Source organism: Nelumbo nucifera, chromosome 4, assembly GCF_055504915.1.
Source record: "Nelumbo nucifera cultivar China Antique chromosome 4, China Antique-T2T, whole genome shotgun sequence".
NCBI lineage: Eukaryota > Viridiplantae > Streptophyta > Magnoliopsida > Proteales > Nelumbonaceae > Nelumbo > Nelumbo nucifera.
Genome location: NC_142652.1, coordinates 20,391,736 through 20,411,417, shown reverse-complemented (window position 1 = coordinate 20,411,417; position 19,682 = coordinate 20,391,736). Strand labels below are relative to the sequence as shown.

At 37.8% G+C, this 19,682-nt stretch overlaps 1 protein-coding gene across 10 annotated transcripts in view; it reads left to right on the top strand.

The window, feature by feature from the left end:
* Nucleotides 1–19,682, top strand: part of LOC104597958 (U5 small nuclear ribonucleoprotein helicase) — a 156,926-nt gene that overhangs the window by 60,845 nt on the left and 76,399 nt on the right. For all 10 annotated transcript variants that reach the window (XM_088903295.1, XM_010259770.3, XM_088903296.1 and 7 more), the window contains exons 28-34: nt 5,329–5,532; nt 5,618–5,734; nt 5,856–5,978; nt 6,502–6,591; nt 6,673–6,798; nt 6,937–6,999; nt 17,034–17,122. In XM_088903295.1, the coding sequence (XP_088759421.1) occupies nt 5,329–5,532; nt 5,618–5,734; nt 5,856–5,978; nt 6,502–6,591; nt 6,673–6,798; nt 6,937–6,999; nt 17,034–17,122 (812 nt within the window). The remainder of the gene's footprint in view (nt 1–5,328; nt 5,533–5,617; nt 5,735–5,855; nt 5,979–6,501; nt 6,592–6,672; nt 6,799–6,936; nt 7,000–17,033; nt 17,123–19,682) is intronic.

The window sequence follows — 19,682 nt, the reverse complement described above, 5'->3', positions numbered from 1 at the left end:
GAATAAATTCAAGTGGGTCGGTTAGGAGAGGTGTGATTTTACATTCTCTCTTCTAGTCTGGCCGAATACTCTTCTTCTCTCCTTCTTCTTTCTCTTTTCTTTCTTTCTTCTGCTCTACTTTGACCTAGAATCTACTAGGGTTTACTCACATGGTATCAGAGCGATAAGGTCTCGTGTTCTCTCTTCTTGCTGCTGTCCTCTTCCTGGGTTCGCCGCCAGCTTCACAGTAGTTTTCATCCTTCAGCTGACCTGATTGGAGATTCGATAAAGGGCTGAAAAAGGAGTTGCCGTTTTGAGGGCCTGGAGGTGAGAATGCCTCTGGCCGGTGCTGTGGTGGTCGTTGAAGTGGTACACTAGACTCTCTATTCAGTGTACGAAGAGGGCTGAACGTAGACAGGTATGAACACTGCTGTCGTGTGCTCAAATAATGGACTGTGAATGCTACTTTGTGCTTCAAAAGTTAGTTGTTGTGGAGCTTGGTGAGACTGATACGCATATCAGTCATGTTCTTTTTTTCTTGCTCATCATATGCGTGCTGAAAGAAGAGTCGTGGACTGCTGAAGTCCACGACAGCAGTGGCGTGGTGGCTGACATATCTATGATTCTAAATGCTTAAAAGTGAACTCCTAGACCTTGCATGTAATCAGTTCTGCAGTATGAAGAACAAGTGTTCGATGAAATGACTGAGTGATTTCAACCTTGGCGTGCTGATGGTAAATTGTCCTGCAGTGTGCAGTCAAGGTGTTTGATGTGTTGACTGAATGATTTCAGCCTTAGTGTGTAGTGTGTAATGTGCAGTTGAAGAAGTTGGAGTTGGTGGTATCATAAGTGAGATAAGTCTTGTGAAGTGTGTGAGGTTGTGGTGTATATTTGAAGGTGAAATAATTAAGATGGCTTCATTTGCAGATGGGAATGACAACAAAACAGGCATCATGCCTTCTCTAGATTATCTAAGTGTTCAAATGACATCCATCAAGTTGAATGGTGAGAATTATGTACCATGGGCAAAATCCGTGGAGGTGTTCTTGAAGGCCAAGAGGAAAGTGAAACATGTGAGAGAGGAGAAACCTCCCTCTAATTCCCCTAGGTTCAGCGACTAGGAACAAGAAGATGCACAAATAATGACGTGGCTTTGGAACAACATGGAACCAAAGATTAGTGTGAAATTCATGTTCCGAGATACAGCCAAAGAAATCTGGGATCATGCTAAGAAGTTGTACTCTGGACAAGACAACACAACTAGGGTATATCAGTTGTACCAAGAGTTCTTAAATTTGAAACAAGGGAGTCAAAGCTTAGAAGAGTACTATGCAAGTTTGAGGAACATCCGCAACGAGCTCAATGTGTATCACCCTCTAACATCAGATGTCCAGATCCAACAACAGCAACGTGAACAACTTGATGTGACTAGGTTTCTTGTGGGCTCGAAGACTGAGTATGAGTCTGTCAGAGCACAGATATTGGGGGGATCCGCTCTCCCCTCACTTGAAGAAGTTTTTGCCTATCTTAAGAGGACATCCATTGAGCCGGTAGAACATTCTTCCTTCTCTGATAGATCTGGTTTGGTAGTGACTAAAGGGAGTGGTCGTGGAAGTAGAAGTGGTGGTGGCAGCAGTGGACCTCACCGTGGTGGACACATGTTCAACCGGGCTAGTGGCCGGACTGGAGGCCAAGAGTCAGGGGGAGGCCGTGGAAAAGGAAGGAGTAATGCTCAGAGAAAGTGTACACATTGTGGCTTAGAGGGGCACACAGTTAATTTCTACTATGATTTGCGTGGTCCACCCAACACTTGTGCTCACCATGCTACGTCTAAGAGTAATAGCACAATTACTGAAAGGCAGCAAACTGACCCAACCCCCTCCACATCTGCTTGTGCTTCTGGGCAAGAAATGGTGAGTGTACCACGTGCAGTATATGAGCAGTTCTTTCAAACATCTCAGCAGAACACCGCTACACTTGCCCATTCAGGTATGAAATGCTTAGCTTCCAAAGGTTCACCCTGGAACATTGACTCCGGAGCCTCGGACCATATGTCTGGGACTCTTAATGTATTTTCTTCCTTTTCTCGCTCCTCCACATCTCAAACAGTTAAACTTTCTAATGGTTCTACATCTCCTATCTATGGTGTTGGTGATGTTGATCTCTCCTCCTTGTCTTTAGCATCTGTTTTATATGTCCCTAAGTTCCCTTTTAACCTTATGTCTGTTAACAGATTAACCAAGTCCCTTAATTGTTCTGTAACCTTCTATCATTCTTCTTGTGTGTTTCAGGATCTCAAGACGGGGAGGAAGATTGGTGGAGGGCATGAAGCCGGTGGTTTGTATTACCTTGATGGTGGTGGCCCCCAGTGGCTTTTCAGTCGTCTCTTACTCCTCTCCAATGGCACTGCAGACTTGGTCATCCCTCTCTCAAGGCTTTGAAGCTGCTAGTTCCTTCCTTGAGTCATCTTTCATCATTAGATTGTGAGTCATGTCAGTTGGGAAAACATCATCGAGTCTCATTTAGTCCAAGAACTGATAGTCGTGTCTCAAGTCCTTTTGCTTTAGTTCATTCTGATGTATGGGGTCCAGTTAAAGTGGTGTCATACAATGGGTTTAAGTATTTTGTAATCTTTGTTGATGACTTTTCAAGGATGACATGGATCTATCTTATGAAAGACCGTAGTGAATTGTTCTCTATTTTTCATAAATTTCATGCTGAAATACGCACTCAGTTTGGTGTTCATATGAAAATACTTCGCTCCGATAATGTCAAAGAATACATCTCCTCATCATTTCAGCAATACCTAGAATATCATGGAATAATTCATCAAACTTCTTGTGCCTACACCCCGCAACAAAACGATGTAGCTAAATGGAAAAATAGACATCTTCTTGAAACTGCTCGGTCCTTGATGATCAATATGCATGTCCCAAAGCACTTTTGGAGTGATGTTGTTCTTACATCCTGTTTTTTAATAAATCGGATGCCCATGTCAATCCTTGGAAGTCAATCCCCTTTCTCCGTGTTGTTCCCCACTTTGTCTCCCTTTCCTCTCACCCAAGAGTCTTTGGCTGTGTTTGTTTTGTTCAGCACTTGGGGCCTGGAGTAGACAAGCTAGATGCTCGGGCTACGAAGTGTATTTTTCTTGGTTACTCAAGGACTCAGAAAGGGTACAAGTGTTATAACCCTAAGTTTCATAAATCGTTTGTGTGCCCTGATGTCACCTTCTTTGAGTCAGTTCCTTTTTTCTCCAATGCCGGGGTCTCTTCTTCTCCCTCTGTGGTTCCTCTTCCTGTTCCGGTTGTGGACCCCCTTCCCGTAGCTCCCACTTCTACTGCAGATGCACATCATATGCCAGTTACTACAGAGAGGCCGCCAATTACTCAAGTGTATACTCGCAAAAGTGCTTACTATAGGGCTATGGCCCATACCACATGTGAACTAGTATGGCTGAAGAACTTACTACAGGAGATGGGATTCTCAATTGACAAACCCATGAAACTATACTGTGATAACCAAGCTGCTGTTCACATCTCATCCAATCCCGTCTTCCATGAAAGAACTAAACATATTGAGGTGGATTGTTACTTTGTGAGAGAGAAAGTGATAAGTGGGGTAATAACTACATCTCATGTGAGCTCAGGAAATCAGTGGGCAGATCTCTTCACAAAGGGATTGTCTCAGGGAAGAATAGATTACATTTGTAACAAGCTGGGATTATATGATATATACTCTCCAGCTTGAGGGGGAGTGTTAGAATGCTCCAGTCAGGGGTATTTTGGTCATTCTGGTTTATCTTCTTGAAAGAGAAAGGTCATTTGTATCTGAGTTAAAGTTATGTGTCCCATCGTCTATGAGGGACAAAATAGTCTTTCTTGTAACTCTAAGTATTTTGAATAAATTCAAGTGGGTCGGCTAGGAGAGGTGTGATTTTACATTCTCTCTTCTAGTCTGGCCGAATACTTTTCTTCTCTCCTTCTTCTTTCTCTTTTCTTTCTTCTTTCTTCTTCTCTACTTTGACCTAGAATCTATTTGGGTTTACTCACAAGAGTATGCCTAATATTTTTTATAGTACAAGAAAGGGATTTTTTTTATTTTAAAAAGGAAAGGAATTCATTAAAGAACCAAAATACACTTTCTTGAAGGTACATTTACTTCAATTAGATTTTGTTGCTTGGGCTGCAGGAGTTTATTTCATTATTGAGCTTCTTTATGCTTATTTGTTATTTGAGCTGGCTATGTAGTGAGCCTCTTAGGCCCTTATTTTCATTCTTTTATATTGCTGCCTCCTACAAAGGGTAGATCTGTAATTTATCTTTTTATTTTAGTTATATAAAAATGTTATTAAAAGAAAAAGAAATTACGAGAAATGTGACAAGGAATAATCACCTAAGAGAAGAAATAACAAATAACCCCCTCCAAAGAAAACCACACACCCAACCCTCATAATCACAATAAAGCCATCAGAATCTGTTCATTCAATCAATTGAAAGCTTTGTTTGGCCATCTACTTTTGTTTAGCCGTAGAAAAGGGGAAGGACAATCTATAGGTGCACTAGAGTAACGGTGATCTGGACCTTATGAGAAGAAAGAAAGCAAGAATCTTTCAAGAGAGAGAGCAGGCAACAAATCAAAGAATGTGTAATGACCAGGGTCATACAAAGGTTAAGAGCATTGGATTTATTTTGCCAATTTTCCTTTAATGATATTTGGAGAAATTTGCATACAGTGGCTTCCAACTGAGTGCACATGGATAAGGGTAAACATGGTGTGGACACCTCTTTATGACGGATTTTAAAGTTAAATTTTGATTGAACAAAACGAGGTAATCCAGGCCCTTTTGGAATTTGAGTGGTTATAAGAGATAAGGTATTGTAATGGCACTATACTTGGAACCATTGGGTGTTGGGGGCTCTATTAGGGCTGAGCTTTAGGCTGTTCTACAAGGGGCTCAGATTGCCCAAGATTTGAACTTGGAAAATTTGGTGATTGAAGGTGATTCAAAGGTGGTAGTGGGCTGGCTGAGAGAACCAAAATCAATTATCTGGCATTATAGGGATGAATTAAAGTAATTCATGTGGTTAACAGGTAACATGAACCTGCTTATACAATGGGTGGTGTGAGAGGCTATTGCATTGACTGACTCATAAGCTAAGCAAGGGGTAAATGAGGATCGGTTGTACTGTCTCATATGTATTTTATTGATGTTTTGTTTATTTCTGTTTTGATTCCCATCTTATTCATTCTCTGCTAATATTTCCTTTTCATGGCAATGTTCTTCTGAAATATGACTATTGATTTTCTTTCTATTTTTGTTTTTTTTTTTTTTTTTGAATTCTGGAGCAGGATTCTGAAAATGACCATATCTATCACTCAGAGCTATTCACACTGACAAAGCGGATGGCAAGAGGAGAACCTCAAAAGCTTTCTTTTACTGTTCCTATATTTGAACCACATCCTCCTCAATACTACATTCGTGCTGTTTCTGATTCTTGGTTGCATGCAGAAGCTTTTTACACTATATCTTTCAAAAATCTTGCCTTGCCAGAGGTGAGAGTAATGAGATAATTTCAGTTGTAGTTTAGTCTATCTGCTTCCGTTTCTCTAATGGAAAATGTTGTTGATGCTTTTTCAGGCTTATACATCCCATACTGAACTGTTGGATTTGAAGCCTCTTCCTGTGACTTCACTTGTTAATAAGGCTTATGAAAATTTGTACAAGTTTTCGCACTTCAATCCAATTCAGACACAGGTACATATCATAGCTCTCTCTCTCTTAATAATTCTGCAGCATTATGGCAATCTTTTATATTTTTTTCTCTCCCCAGTATTAGTTACCACAACACATTCTGTTTCTTATTGGAACTTGGCAGACATTCCATGTTGTATATCACACAGACAACAGTGTCCTCTTAGGAGCTCCTACGGGAAGTGGAAAAACTATTTCAGCTGAACTTGCAATGTTTCGTCTCTTTAATACTCAACCTGATTTGAAGGTATAAACTTTGTTTTGTCATATGCAGTCAGAGAACATTCTTTTTCATTTGTTGGATGTTGAAACCTCCTTTCTAGGTTTTTTTTTTTCAGTTTTCTTTGGGGGGTGGGGGTGGTTGATCTTTTATCAACTACTATATATGTGGTCTTTTATGGAGGTTATTTTTGGTGCTGATGACAGTGTTAACGGTCTGATCTGGAGTAAATTTGGACTCTGAAAACATTATGTTAGTGTTGCAAAATCATGCATAAAAGCTTTGTTTTCTTATAGCAAGATTGCTATTCAGGGAGTCAACAATCCAGCTACTTTGAAACAAACTTATTTATTTCACCCTGCTTCCTGGTGCAAATCCAAAACTCATAGATGGCCATAGTTTCCTGACATAAAATTAAATTTTAAATCCTGATGTGTCTTCAAGCATGCCTGTGTGCTATTTTCATATTGAGGTCTCAGGTGCACATTTAACACTGAGGGTCACATATTAACCTACATGAGTTCCTTATTGAGTGATTTTCTTCATTTAGGTTATCTACATTGCACCTTTGAAGGCCCTTGTTCGAGAAAGAATGAATGATTGGAAGAAGCGTCTTGTTACTCAACTTGGGAAAAAGATGGTATTCTTTATTCTTAATCTGTCGTCATGAAGAAACAATTTATACTTAGAGATGACTTCGCTAATATGATGTTGCCATCAGGTTGAAATGACTGGGGATTTTACTCCTGATTTAATGGCACTATTGTCAGCGGATATCATAATTTCTACTCCTGAGAAATGGGATGGTATCAGTCGTAGTTGGCAGAGTCGAAGTTATGTGACAAAGGTCTGTTCTTTTTTGTCTGTTGATTGTTTTGATCTTTGTTTCCCCTTAATCCATCCTTTCTTGTCTTTCTTTGAATTTCTCTAATTCCCTGATCTTTCCTTATGGTCATGTTTAATTTCACTTTAAATTGTTCTGCAGGTTGGGCTCATTGTTTTGGATGAAATTCATTTACTTGGAGCTGATCGTGGACCTATTCTTGAGGTATCACTACTATATCATTCTTTCAAACCTTGCAATTACTTGTCTCAATTCTCAACAATAAAATCTCTATTTGAAATCTGCAATTTCTTGACTTATTTACTAGGGAGTTGCATGAATACCAGCAGTCAGCTTCCTGCAAATTTGTTGCTGAATATAGGAACATGCTTTGAATTTCTGAAATTTTTCAACTTGGTTGTTTACCAATATGTGATAAATCATGCAGTTTGAGAATTCATGGATTGAAGTCTGTTTTTCTTATCTTATTATGCAAGTAGACTATTTGCAGACGAGTTGATTATTTATTGGTTATTTATGGCTAACTCTAGATCAGATGTATTAATGCATGTCTAAACTTCTCTAAGTTGCTGGGATTTGAGAATGTGGAGTTCATAAAATGGTAAATTATATCCTAGACATTTTTCTTTTTATTGTTTTATGGTCAAGTTCTTCTCCCCCTGATATTGCAAAAAGGGATGGTAAAAAATTATTTCAAAAAAGGGATAAATACCAAGAATCACGATTCTTTAAATGGTTAGTGAGGACAAACAATGTGCAAAAGTACAAATCAGAAAGAACAAGGATGATATTTGACTTGATCCTAAATTCATCCACCTTCAGCACATAAGAATATTTATATGGAGGACCACCACATTAGCTAGTAGCCCCCCCACCCCCCAAGTTTTTGTTAGAACCATTTCATCTAGTGAGTGGTTGGATGGAGTGGAAAACATGAAAGTTCTATTAAAATGTTAAAGATTACTATCTTAACTCTCTAAAACCCCTTCAGTTAACTCCCAAAATTAAAAAAAAAAAATGTTTACTATTTCTTTCAAAAGAAATCTATAATAAACCCAAATCCTTCCACCCTATTTCTCTCCAAGCCTTACCTCCTCTACTCCCTATCTCATTTTCTTATTTTTTCCAAAAAGGCAGACCAAAGGAAAAGTAACCCTGTAAGCGCCCTCCCTCCCTCTCTCACTCTACTTTTGTTGTTTGTGTTGCAAACCTCTATAATATAATTGACTTAATATAACTTTTTCATTACTGTAGCAAAAAAAGTTATATAACTCCCCCCCCCCCCCCCACACACACACAAAAGAAAAAAAAATGAACAGGAATTCCTAGCTTTACCACTAGCTACCCCTCTATCATGTTAAACCTTTTTGATAGGGAGTTTCTTGTGGCAAAGTTCATGATTTAATATTTCTTTGTTTTTTTTTTTTTTTTCCTTTTAAGTTGCACAGTCTCCTTATAAAAACATGGTACCAGAGCAGGATAATGCTCTGTAAATCCCCTCCTATTCGAAGCCCTTCCTTGGTTCTCTAGACTGTGAATGGAAGAGACAAGTGCGATCTTCATTTGAGGACTCTTCGATTGCCTTCCTGTTCCTATTTCTGGACTGCAACTGAGTAATGCAGCTCCTTGAAATCAGTGGATGACGGATTGAAGTTCCCCATTCTTGTGTTTTTTAGGATATGGCTTACGGGAGGACGATTGGTAGAGGGAACATGGTTGATGGTCTCTATGTGTTGGAGAATAAAGCTGGTCTCGCAGTCTCAAAGTCTTCGATTCAGTCAAGTTCTTTTGTGGCACCATCATTTAGGTCATATGCCTTTTAAGTCCTTGAAGTACTTATTTCCAGATTTGTTTTTGTTTTAGTCAATTATTTTCAGTGTCAAGTGTGCCAACTAAGCAAGCACTATAGAACCTCATTTCCTTTATGTAATAAAAGATCTGAATTTCCTTTTCACATTGTGTATTTTGATGTTTAGGGACTTGTTAATATTCCAACTAAGCATGGCTACAAATACTTTATCTCCTTTATTGATGATTTTTCTCATTACACTTGGGTGTACCCTATGCACTCACGGGAAGAGGTTCCTAAGCTTGTGAAAGATTTTCAACGTATGGAAGATTTTCACGTACCCCATGAAGGAGTACTTTCATGGTGACCTCTCTAATTTCTTTACTTCTGCAATTGATAATGTCCCTATCCCTAAATGTATTGTAGAGGCTCTTCTTGCTCCTGAATGGACTGAGGCTATGAAGGAAGAAATCAATGCCTACACAAAAATGGCACATGGGAGTTGGTGGACCTTCTTGAGGGAAAGAAACTTGTGGTGTGCAAATGGGTGTTCTTTGTGAAACACAAGATAGACGACGCTGTTGAGAGATACAAGATTAGATTGGTAGCAAAGGGATTTACACAGGTATATGGGGTTGATTATGCTATGACTTTTGCTCCTGTGGCAAAAATGAATTCTATCCGTGTTCTTGTCTCTTTGGCAACAAACCTTGACTGGGAGCTTCATCAGTTGGACATTAAAAATGTTTTATTGAATGGGGATTTGGAGGAGGAAGTATACATGATTCAACCTCTCAGTTTTTGTGCTAAGGGCAAAGAACATAAAGTCTGCAACTTAAGGAATTCCTTATACGGCCTAAAACAATCACTAAGGGCTTTGTTTAGTAGATTTCACCAGGTAGTTCAACAGATGGGATTTAAGTAGTGCTAATCTGATCACACACTCTTTTTAAAGAAGGAAAAAGGGAAAACATCAGCTTTGATTGTTTATGTGGATGATTTTGTCATTACCGGTGATTGGGTTTCAGAGATACAAAGGTTAAAGAAGTTCCTAGCTACACAGTTTGAAGTGAAGGATCTAGGACCATGAATTGAAGTGGCCCGCTCTCAACAGGGTTTCTTAATCTCTCAAAGGAAGTAAATCCTAGATCTCTTGAAAGATGTAGGAAAATATGGAGCCAAACCTGCTGACACTCCTATAGATGTGAATCACAAACTTGGGGATTGTAGTGGTGTGCTCTTGGAGGATCCAAAGCAGTACCAAAGACTTGTGGGTAGACTGTCTACTTATCTATGACTAGGCCCAACATAGCATATGCCGTGGGGGTCCTTAGTCAGTTTATGCATGCTCCCAAGGTAGCACACCTAGAAGCAATAGACATGGTACTGAGATATCTGAAGAAATTCCCAGGGATAGGCCTATTGTTCAAGAAGCATATAGTCACATGAGAGTTGAGGTTTACATTGATGCTGATTGGGCTGGCTCTGTAAGATGACAGGAAATAAACCAGTGGTTTTACACCTTTGTAGGAGGAAACCTTGTTACTTGGAGGAGTAAGAAACAGAGTGTGGTTGCCTGGTCAAGTGGAGAGGCAGAATATAATGCAATGTCACATGGAGTTGCAGAGCTACTGTGGATCAAGAATGTTTTAGGTGAATTGGGCTTCCTATATAAATATCCTATCACTCTATTGTGATAACAAAGCAGATATCAGTATTGCTGCAAATCCAGTTCTCCATGATAGAATCAAACATATTGAAGTTGACAAGCATTTGATCAGGGAGAAGCTTGAGAAGGGAAAAGTTTGCACCCCTTACATCAGCTAGGAAGAATAACTTGTAGATGTTTTTACTAAGGGATTGAATTCCTTGCGGCATTATAATCTATGTGACAAGTTGAGGATGATTGACATCTATGCTCCAACTTGAGGGGGAATAATATAATATTAGATGTGTGCCGCAAGGGCACTTTTGCCTTTTTTTTTCCTTTTAAGTTGTACGACCGCCCTAGTAAAAATATAAAGACTGGCGCTGCCAGCCCAAACTTTTGTCTCTCTCAACTTCTTTCTTTTTTCTCTTCTCTCTTTCTTCTCCTCTTTCTTCTTTTGTTACATTGGCTGAATATGGTTCACAACTACTCAACTTTTTCCATAAGCTCCAAAAAGTAAGAAAGGAAGTGAAAGTGAATTCCCTAAAATGTGGCTGTGAGTGCTAAATCCTCTTACCTGCCATGATGTGGTGACTAGAGACAAGTCTCTTAGGACAAATCCCTTGTAATTAAAGAATGTAATAAAATGAGATCATGATCATCATCACCCATAACTATTCGAGCTCGACTCGCGAGCTCACAAGCCGAGCTTTATTAGGCTCGAGCTTGGCTCGATTAATAAACAAGCTTGTAAATTGGGCTCGAGCTTGGCTCGAAGCTCAATTGAAACCGAGCCGAGCCAAGCACGAGTAGCTTGTGAAGAGCTTGGCTTGTGGCCACCCCAATTGGTGAATATGATCAATTATGTACCATTATGGTTCTGGTGTATGCAAATCAAGTATGAAGATATGAGATTCTTTTACCCAACATATTACTCGTAACCCAGGAGAAGGCAACTGTTTTCATTTCTGGTTTTATAACTGGTGCAGGGACAGAACACTTTGGAAGGATTTTCTGGAGCTCTGCAGTCTAGCCATGTAAATTGCTCAAGAAGCCAAATCGCATGATTGATCTATGTAGACACATAAACAGAAGCTCCTTAAGGAAAAGTAGTGACACAAATATGGAAAGCAGACTCCCTTGACAGTTTTCCCCTTAAGCTATTTTAGACATTCCACATTGGATTCTAGGAAAAGTTTCTCTTGGAAAAGGATATAAGATGCTTATTTCTCTTACGTATTCTTTTTATGTTGCCAGTAGTCTTGCACAAGATCCTACTGATTAATCACCTTATCCAAAGAGGAAGGGTGCTAATCAATTATTGTTTATTTTATAAGATCTTAGAAGGGTTTGGTTTCACACATATTTCAGCACTGCCCCTTTTTTCTATAAAACAGTTGAAAGGCCAGCTTTGTGGTATGGAGCAGAATGTTGGATAGTCAAGAAACACGTGGAGAAAATGAATGTGGTAGAAATGCAAATGCTAAGATGGATGAGTGGAAAAACTAGAAAGTGTATGATTAGGAATGAAGTTATCCATAGGAACACAAGAGTAACTCCACTGACTGTGCCAGTTTGAAGAAGTGATTTGTTAGTTGTTACACATTGAAGGGGCTAGAAGAGCTCGGGACAAACCAAAAAAGACATGGGTAGAAGTAGTAAGAAATGAATTAAGCAATAATATTTAATAGTGGATATGGCTTTAAATAGAATGGATTGGCGAAACGAGATACATGTAACCAACACCATATAGTTAGAGTAATATAATGATAATAATAATGATATGATAATCATAATGATAATGATAATAATAATAATAAATATTATTATTATTATTATATATATAATAGAAAATAATATATAATAAAAATATTATATATATAATTTTTTTATTTTTATATATAATAATAACTAATTATTATAATTCTTAATTTTTTAAATATTAAACAAAAAATATTTTTGTATATAATTTTTTTATAAAACATTTTTTTCAAGTCGAGGTCAACCTTACGAGCTTTTGTCGAGCCGAGCTCGAATAGCTAGCTATTCGCCAATATATGGTGCCATATTTACTAGCTCAATTTGGCCCGAGAAAAGGGCTATCACTCTTTCTTGCTCATCTCTAAAAACACCCACAATTTTGTAAGGACGTGGATTCCCTATAGAGCTACCATCAAAGTTCAATTTCACCCTACAATGTAAATGAGGGGACCAAGATTATTGAACAGAAGGAGAAGAAGACGAGGAAACAACTATTGTACTCCAACCTCTAATCAAGTCATCTAAAGATACGTCCTTGAAGTGATCTAGAGATTTCATCTAGTGGATGACCTTGATGGTAATGCCTTCTATAAGTTCCTCTTTTGTTGTTCTCCACATCACCCTACCCCTCTTCTTTGGAAGTCGGAAGAAGCTTGAGTCAAAAAGGTTTACCACACTCAAGGGAGGAATCCACCTGCAAGCAAAAAGAGAGGGGAACCAGTTCAAAATGTAAGAAACAAATGAATATTAGATTAATAGATGATACACTGTCTCTCCATTCCTTAAACAAGGCTACAAATGTGTGATTAATAGATGATACACCGTCTCTCCATTCCTTTTTCTTTGAAACACATCCATAGTATTGATCTTTTGGAGAGCCACTTCCCAACAGAAAGCCCTAACCTTTGGTGGTACAAGATTAATTCACATTTCTTTTATAGGAAAGGAAGCAGGCAAAGAAGTAGACTGAAGAAGAGCATTGAAAAAAGAAGAAGAAAATTAACCCGAGGAGGACTTTGACCAAAATCTACCATTCAAACATGACTGGTCTCAAAAGATTGAATTTAAAAGAGAACAAATCATTAGTCAATTCCACTTCTGAGTCCCTTAAAGCTCTCATTAAACCCAAATCCCAAGAGCACTCAAGGGCTTGAAAAGACGAAATAACCTTGAGTTTATTTAAGGGCATAAATACTTGGGAACTTATCCTTAAGATTGATGTCCCCAATTCAGATATCCTCCCGACAATGGTTTTCCAATGATCCAAAGCAGGTAGGACTCCAACAATGGCTTTCCAAGGAGATGAGATAGAAGACCTAGGGTCAAGTCCAACTACCACTTTATGCCACAATATGTCTTGCTCCTTAAGAAACCTCCAGAACCACTTTCGTAGCAAGGCTAAGTTTCTTAACCTAATGTTACCGATTACTAAGACCCCTTGGTTCCTCTTTCTGGATGCTACTCTCCACTTCACCCTTTTATCCTTTTTAGAGTCTCCTGGCTTCCAAAGAAAGTCTCATAATCTTTTCAAACAGGTAACTGAAGGTGGACAAGAAGTAAATTAGTAGGTTGGCCAGTGTAAATCTAATTAAGGTTATTCTACCCCTTAAGAGATGTAATTCCTCTTCTACCTTGCTAACCTCAATGTGACCCTCTCCACAATTGGGTACCAGAAGCTATTCGTTTTAGTTTACTCCTAAAGGTAAACCTAAATAAACCAAAGACAAGGTCTTACCTCACAACCTAAGGTCCTGGCCAAGGAAAACACCTCTTCTTCTTTGGTTCCCCTTTGGTTCCTCTCTCAAAATGTGTTACCAGTAGCCTCAAGTTTTCCTTCTCCTTTGGTTCCCCTTCATAAAGTAGTTTAATATCATCTACAAATTGTTAGTGACAATCACTTCTTGTCTCCCTATTTTCCAACCTCTGATTAAATCCCTTGAATCAGCCCTAGAAATCAGACTAGTCAAAACATTTGCTACTAAAGTGAACAACGGTGACATAGGGTCTCCTTGCCCAAGACCCCTTTTCACAGGGAAGAAATCCTTGGCTACACCATTTACCAATATGGAGTGATGACAAATGACACTCCATAGACACAAATATTAGCTGCAACACGTGCAAGATGAGTCTAATAGAGGAAAGAAAACTAATCTTCCCCTATAAACACCTCCTCTTGGTTAACACCGTTCTCATCCCATCTCCTTCCACCAACTACCCCTTTTCTCGAACTTTCTTCCTTCTTCCTCTCAAACTCTTCAAAGGCTTTCTCGGAAAATTCCTCACCCCCCAGAAGAAAAATCCCAAGGTTTTACCAATTTCAACATCCTTTTTAGCCACTGCCTCAAAAGAAATACTTTTATCAACTACTTACCCAGATTGGAGGTGCATTGAGGATTCTCATTATCAAAAACTTTATCAAAAGCCAATTTCAACATCCTATTTACTGCTCTTATTCATAAAAAAAAAATCTTACTGTTCTTCCTCTTATACACCTTTTTAAAATTCTTTGTAGGCCCAATCCCAACCAAACCAAGCTTCAGGTGAGACTGCGAGAAAAGACTTTGGTTACGTGTACAGTATGAGAATATCTTACTCTAGAGGCTCCTCGAACTTTTTTGGCTGTCGCTGGCTTAACCACATTTAAATCTTTCTTCGCTTCCCCCTTCCTACCCAAATCTACACCTAACCTCCTAACTACCACCTCCTCGAAACAACGAAAATCATCAGCATCGTCTTCGGTTTGGGAAAAGGAGCCGATTTCATCGCTCTGATTTTCGCTTCCTCCATCTCCAAAAACAACGACTCCTTCTAAGACAGCATCAACAATCCCTCTCGAGACATTCTCCCTATCCGATAGGCCAGTCTCCATCTCTTCGTGTATCTCCCTACCATCATTAGTTGTGATTTCCTTCTTAGTAGGAGAACCCTCAGACGTTGAAACAGAGATCTCCTTTGGAGTTGCACCTTCGCATCTCTCCACTGGATCTCCCCTAGTTTGATCACATCGGCCATGACCATCCACAATGCTACTAGAGTTTCGAATTACTTCAACAGAGCTCTCCTTTATAGTTGCACCTTCGAAGTCGGTAGTCCACCGATTCTCGCCTGTTATGGATGGTTGAAAATAGGTAACGGAAGAGGTCTTATTGTGATTTCTTTTGGTCTCCAATGCTAAGTGTACCCTGATTTCTACTCCTATTATTATTAAAGTTACATTGCATATTCCATTTTAGTCATACTTATTTTAAAGTCTCTTGTTTCTAAGGTTTTGTTGAAAAATCTAATTGTGCATTTAATCCTTCTTTAGTTTCACTAATTAATATAATGTCATCTGAAAACATGCACTGTGGAACCTTCTCTGCCACAGATGTTCTAACATTGTCTGTTTTCCCCTCATGCATGCTCTTAACTAATTCCACATACCTATTTGGCAGTCTTTTCTTTTTCCAAAACCCACCTTATCATCTCTCTAGGTAGTGGTGCAACTTGGATGGGCTCAGGTTGGGATTTTCCAAAACCCACCTTATCATATGCTTTCTATGGATCAATGAATCCCATATGAAGACCTCTCTTCTTCTCTCTGATTTTTTCTATCAATTGTCTTAACAAAATGATAGTTTACATTGTTGATGTCTCTTGCACAAAAGTTAATTAGTTTGATATACTTAATAAAAATGATTGCTTTATTAAATGCCTAATTATAGAAACCAACTCTAATTATACTTTGTCTACGCTGGATCTGCCCTTCCTTCTAACTAATAATCCTTATTTTTATAAAATTAGAAAAGAAAGTTTCATTCAATAAAAAGAAAGTTACAATCAGTGGGGATAATGAGTACCCACTCAATCCAAACAACATAGAACCCAAAAACATACATTACAAATTTTCAAATTCCACCATGAACATTTTCAATCTGTAACATAGCCCGAAAGCCTGCCCCAAAAGACTCTTTAGATATACACAAATTTTTTGCTTACTTGCTTCCATTCAAAACAGGCTCTGTAGCAACAATATCACTAGGAGAATGTGGATCCCTAAATGCTTTTTGAGAAACAACCATAGCAAACATAGTTGTCAAGGCGATGCCTAGGCAACATGGCGCCCTTTGAGGCTCACCTCGCCTAATCGCCAAGCAGTTTTGTACTATTTATTATAAAATACTTTTTAATCTTTATTTTTTGACATTATATTTATAAAATAGGCACTAAACTAAAATATTCATTTTGTGTGTTTATATACTAATTTCTTTTTATTATTTTCTTATTTGTTAGGGTTTAATCAATACAAACATTGCTAAATGCTGTATTGAACCCTCAAAGACTTTAAAACCTGAACCAATAAGCAAGGAAGAACTTAAAATCTAATCAACACATTTTCTACTATTACTTTTTTTCTTCTTTACCTATAACAAAAATAAGGTTTCAGCCCTTATATTTTTTGAATGTTATTTTCCTTCCTTTTCTTCTCATTAATATGTTGATTTTCTATACTTTAACATGAACTCTATACTTACGAAAATTATTGAGGAAATATAGTTATGGTACCTAGGGAACTATCCTAGGATCTATGTTTTCTACATAAAAAAATCCATTGCCTAGGCAACTAGGCACCCCCCTGTCGCCTAGCCTCACCTCGGCGCCTTGAAAACTATGATAGCAAAGATGAAGCACAATATCCCCTGATCATTTGCAAAACAAACACCTACTATGCATTTGATAGCCCTTTCTTCATAGATGATCTTGTATGAGAATACTGTCTCCTGAAAATAATTGCATTGTTTGTGCATATAGGTTTATTAGAAAATCTTGACTATACATATATAATGATCCTTATACAAGGATATATTATGATACTAAATTAGTAAATTATAGTTTGATATATGGTTCACTACCTTGGCTGACCCCATATAGTTGGGATAAGGAGAAGATGATGGTGATATATGGTTCACTACCTTATTATGGTATCATTTGTTTACTTTCTGGCACCCCACAGATGTAATTCTATTCATAGTCTCAACTGCAGAAATTTCATTGTTCCAGGTTATTGTCTCTAGGATGAGATACATATCATCACAAACAGAGCGTCCTGTGCGGTTTGTAGGCCTCTCAACAGCACTTGCAAATGCACGGTATGTCGTTTGTTCTTGAATTATATACTTTTGCTTCAGTATCTCTTCCATCTCTTCCATCGCTGGTTCTTCGTGTAATTTCTGTATCCAACAATGTCTTCAACTATGTCCTTTCCTTATCTAGGTAATATAGCTTGCCACCTATTGACCTTTCGGGCCACTTATTTTGTTACTTGTAGCTGGTTCTTCTGATAACTAGTTTTTCCCCTCTTTTATATATCATAGGATTGAGCAAAATCTACAGCTTTAAAGTTTTTCAGATATTGTTTGCATTCGTTAACAGATATGTTACTCATATTTGATAGAAGCACATTTTTCCTTGTAAAACTTTGTAGTCTTATATAAAAAGCATTAAAACAGTACATCTGTCTCTCATGTTTCATGAACACATTGAAGATACGATTTTGTACATATAATTTTACTTAGGTTATACATATTTGGAACCACAAAATGACTTAAAGTTTTAACTACTATTTACTAAGCATGGGTGAAAGTTAGTTTTTGCTCAAACCATCTAAAACTTAAACCTGGTTGATGCAAATAGGCTTTTAAGCTGTTCACTGCTTGAAGTTCTGCATCTTATCTGGATTTTATAATTAAAAGATGCAAGCTGATTTTAAATTTAGTTCCAGCTTGTATTGATGTGTTCTACAACCAAATCTGACTATGTATTTTCTTCAATGCTACCATAACACTCTAGCCATGCCAATATAGATAGTAGCAGCTGTTATTGATTCAGTTGCAGACTGGGTTATGATATCTTCAGAATTTAATCAAGTTACTAGGTAGGATCTAGTTATTTAAAAGGCATGCCTAGGCACATAGGTGAGGCGCATTTTAGGGTAGGCACCTCGCCCAGGTCCTAGGCACAACCCTTTCAAAAGGCGCCTGCCTGGTGTGCCTTGTGCCTCAGCCGAGGCGTGCGCCTTTTGAAAATTTGACGCTTTTTTGCTTTTTTTGTGTCTAGCATCTGGGCAAGGGGCTCCGCCCCCGGACCCCCATGCTACGCCCTTTGAGGCAAACCCAAACAAGCAATTAAAAAGCAGTTAAAACTATAAAATCATTATTTCTTGTGTGAGAACTAAGAATTTAAAACCTAACATGGACTTCTTTGGGCTTGCCTTGAGGAACGTGTCACAAAGGCGGCTTGTAGAATCAGGAATGTAATATGTTTTACATCACATTAGCTACTTGAAGTAATGCAATTGAGAAGAAAAGAGATTGTGGGTTTTATATGCTTGAAAATGTTTTATATATTTGATTTTATTTTTAAATTCTCATTTGAATATGCTTTACATGTTATATTTATGTATTTTAATTTTAGATAATAGGCTTTTTAAAACATTTATTTTAAAATTTAAGTTTATATTTTTATTAATATTATGTTTAATAATTTTTTGATTCTTTTTTCATTTTTTTTTAATTTTTGGCATTTTTTTACATTGTTTTTGATTTTTTAGTTTTTTTATTTTTTATTTTTGTGCCTTGCCTTGCGCCTTGGGCACAAATTAACCCCTGCGCTTTTAAAACATTGGGAGGATCTAGGGGATAAGTTGGGGGGATATTCTGGGATTTCAACTTTGTAACTTGGAAAATTTATTTTAAGTTTGTTTCCACAGTAGTTTTTTATGGAAGATTTATAGTCTATGTGTTGTCCCAAACCCCCACCTATGCTACACTACACCCCCCCCGAATTGTGATGGATCCCCCCACCTATCACTGTTCTCAAGGGTACAAACTCAAAGATTTATGAGCTGGACTGAACAATAAAATCCCCTTTTTTTTCTGTTTGTTCTGATTATGGGTGATGCCTTGCACCTTCTAGACTGTATGTTATTTTCTTCTTTAATGAAAACTTGCACCATGTCAGTACTTGTCTTGATGCTTCTTGTAGCACATAATTTTCAAGGTGCCAAGGGGAGGCTAGGTGAATGAGGGCACCTTGTTGCCTAGTTGCCTAGGATATTATTTTTTCTCTAATAAAAATCTTGAATCCTAGGTAATTCCCTTGGTTTCATAGCAACCATCAACCATCTTTCACTTGTAATTAAAACATAGAAAATCAACATACTTTTCTATTGGTAACATGTTACCTTATTGAATTGAAAAATGAATTTGATAATATTTACAGGAATGATAAAGTGCCAATCATCCCAATCACCCCAAAGTGGTGACTTGTCCTCTTTTTCTATCCCCAAAGTGTTTGAAATGATGTTACAATTAAGACACATCACAGAAATTCAATGTATTCATGAGAAGGAAAAGATTAATGAAAAGAAAATTCAGAAAATATAGGGGGCTCAGCCCCTATTTATGTTCTAGCAAAAGGACAAAAAGCAAAACAGTAGAAGAAGAACGTGTTGGTTGGATAAAATTATAAGTTCTTCCTTGCTTATAGGATAAAATTATAAGTTCTTCCTTGCTTATAGATTCAGGTTTTGAAGTATTCAAGGGTTCAAGATGGCATATACCAACATGTGTTTATTGAACCCACAGATCAAGAATAAGAATCAGTGGTTCTGTAAAGATAAATTTCTTTTTTATTATCCCTAGTTCATAG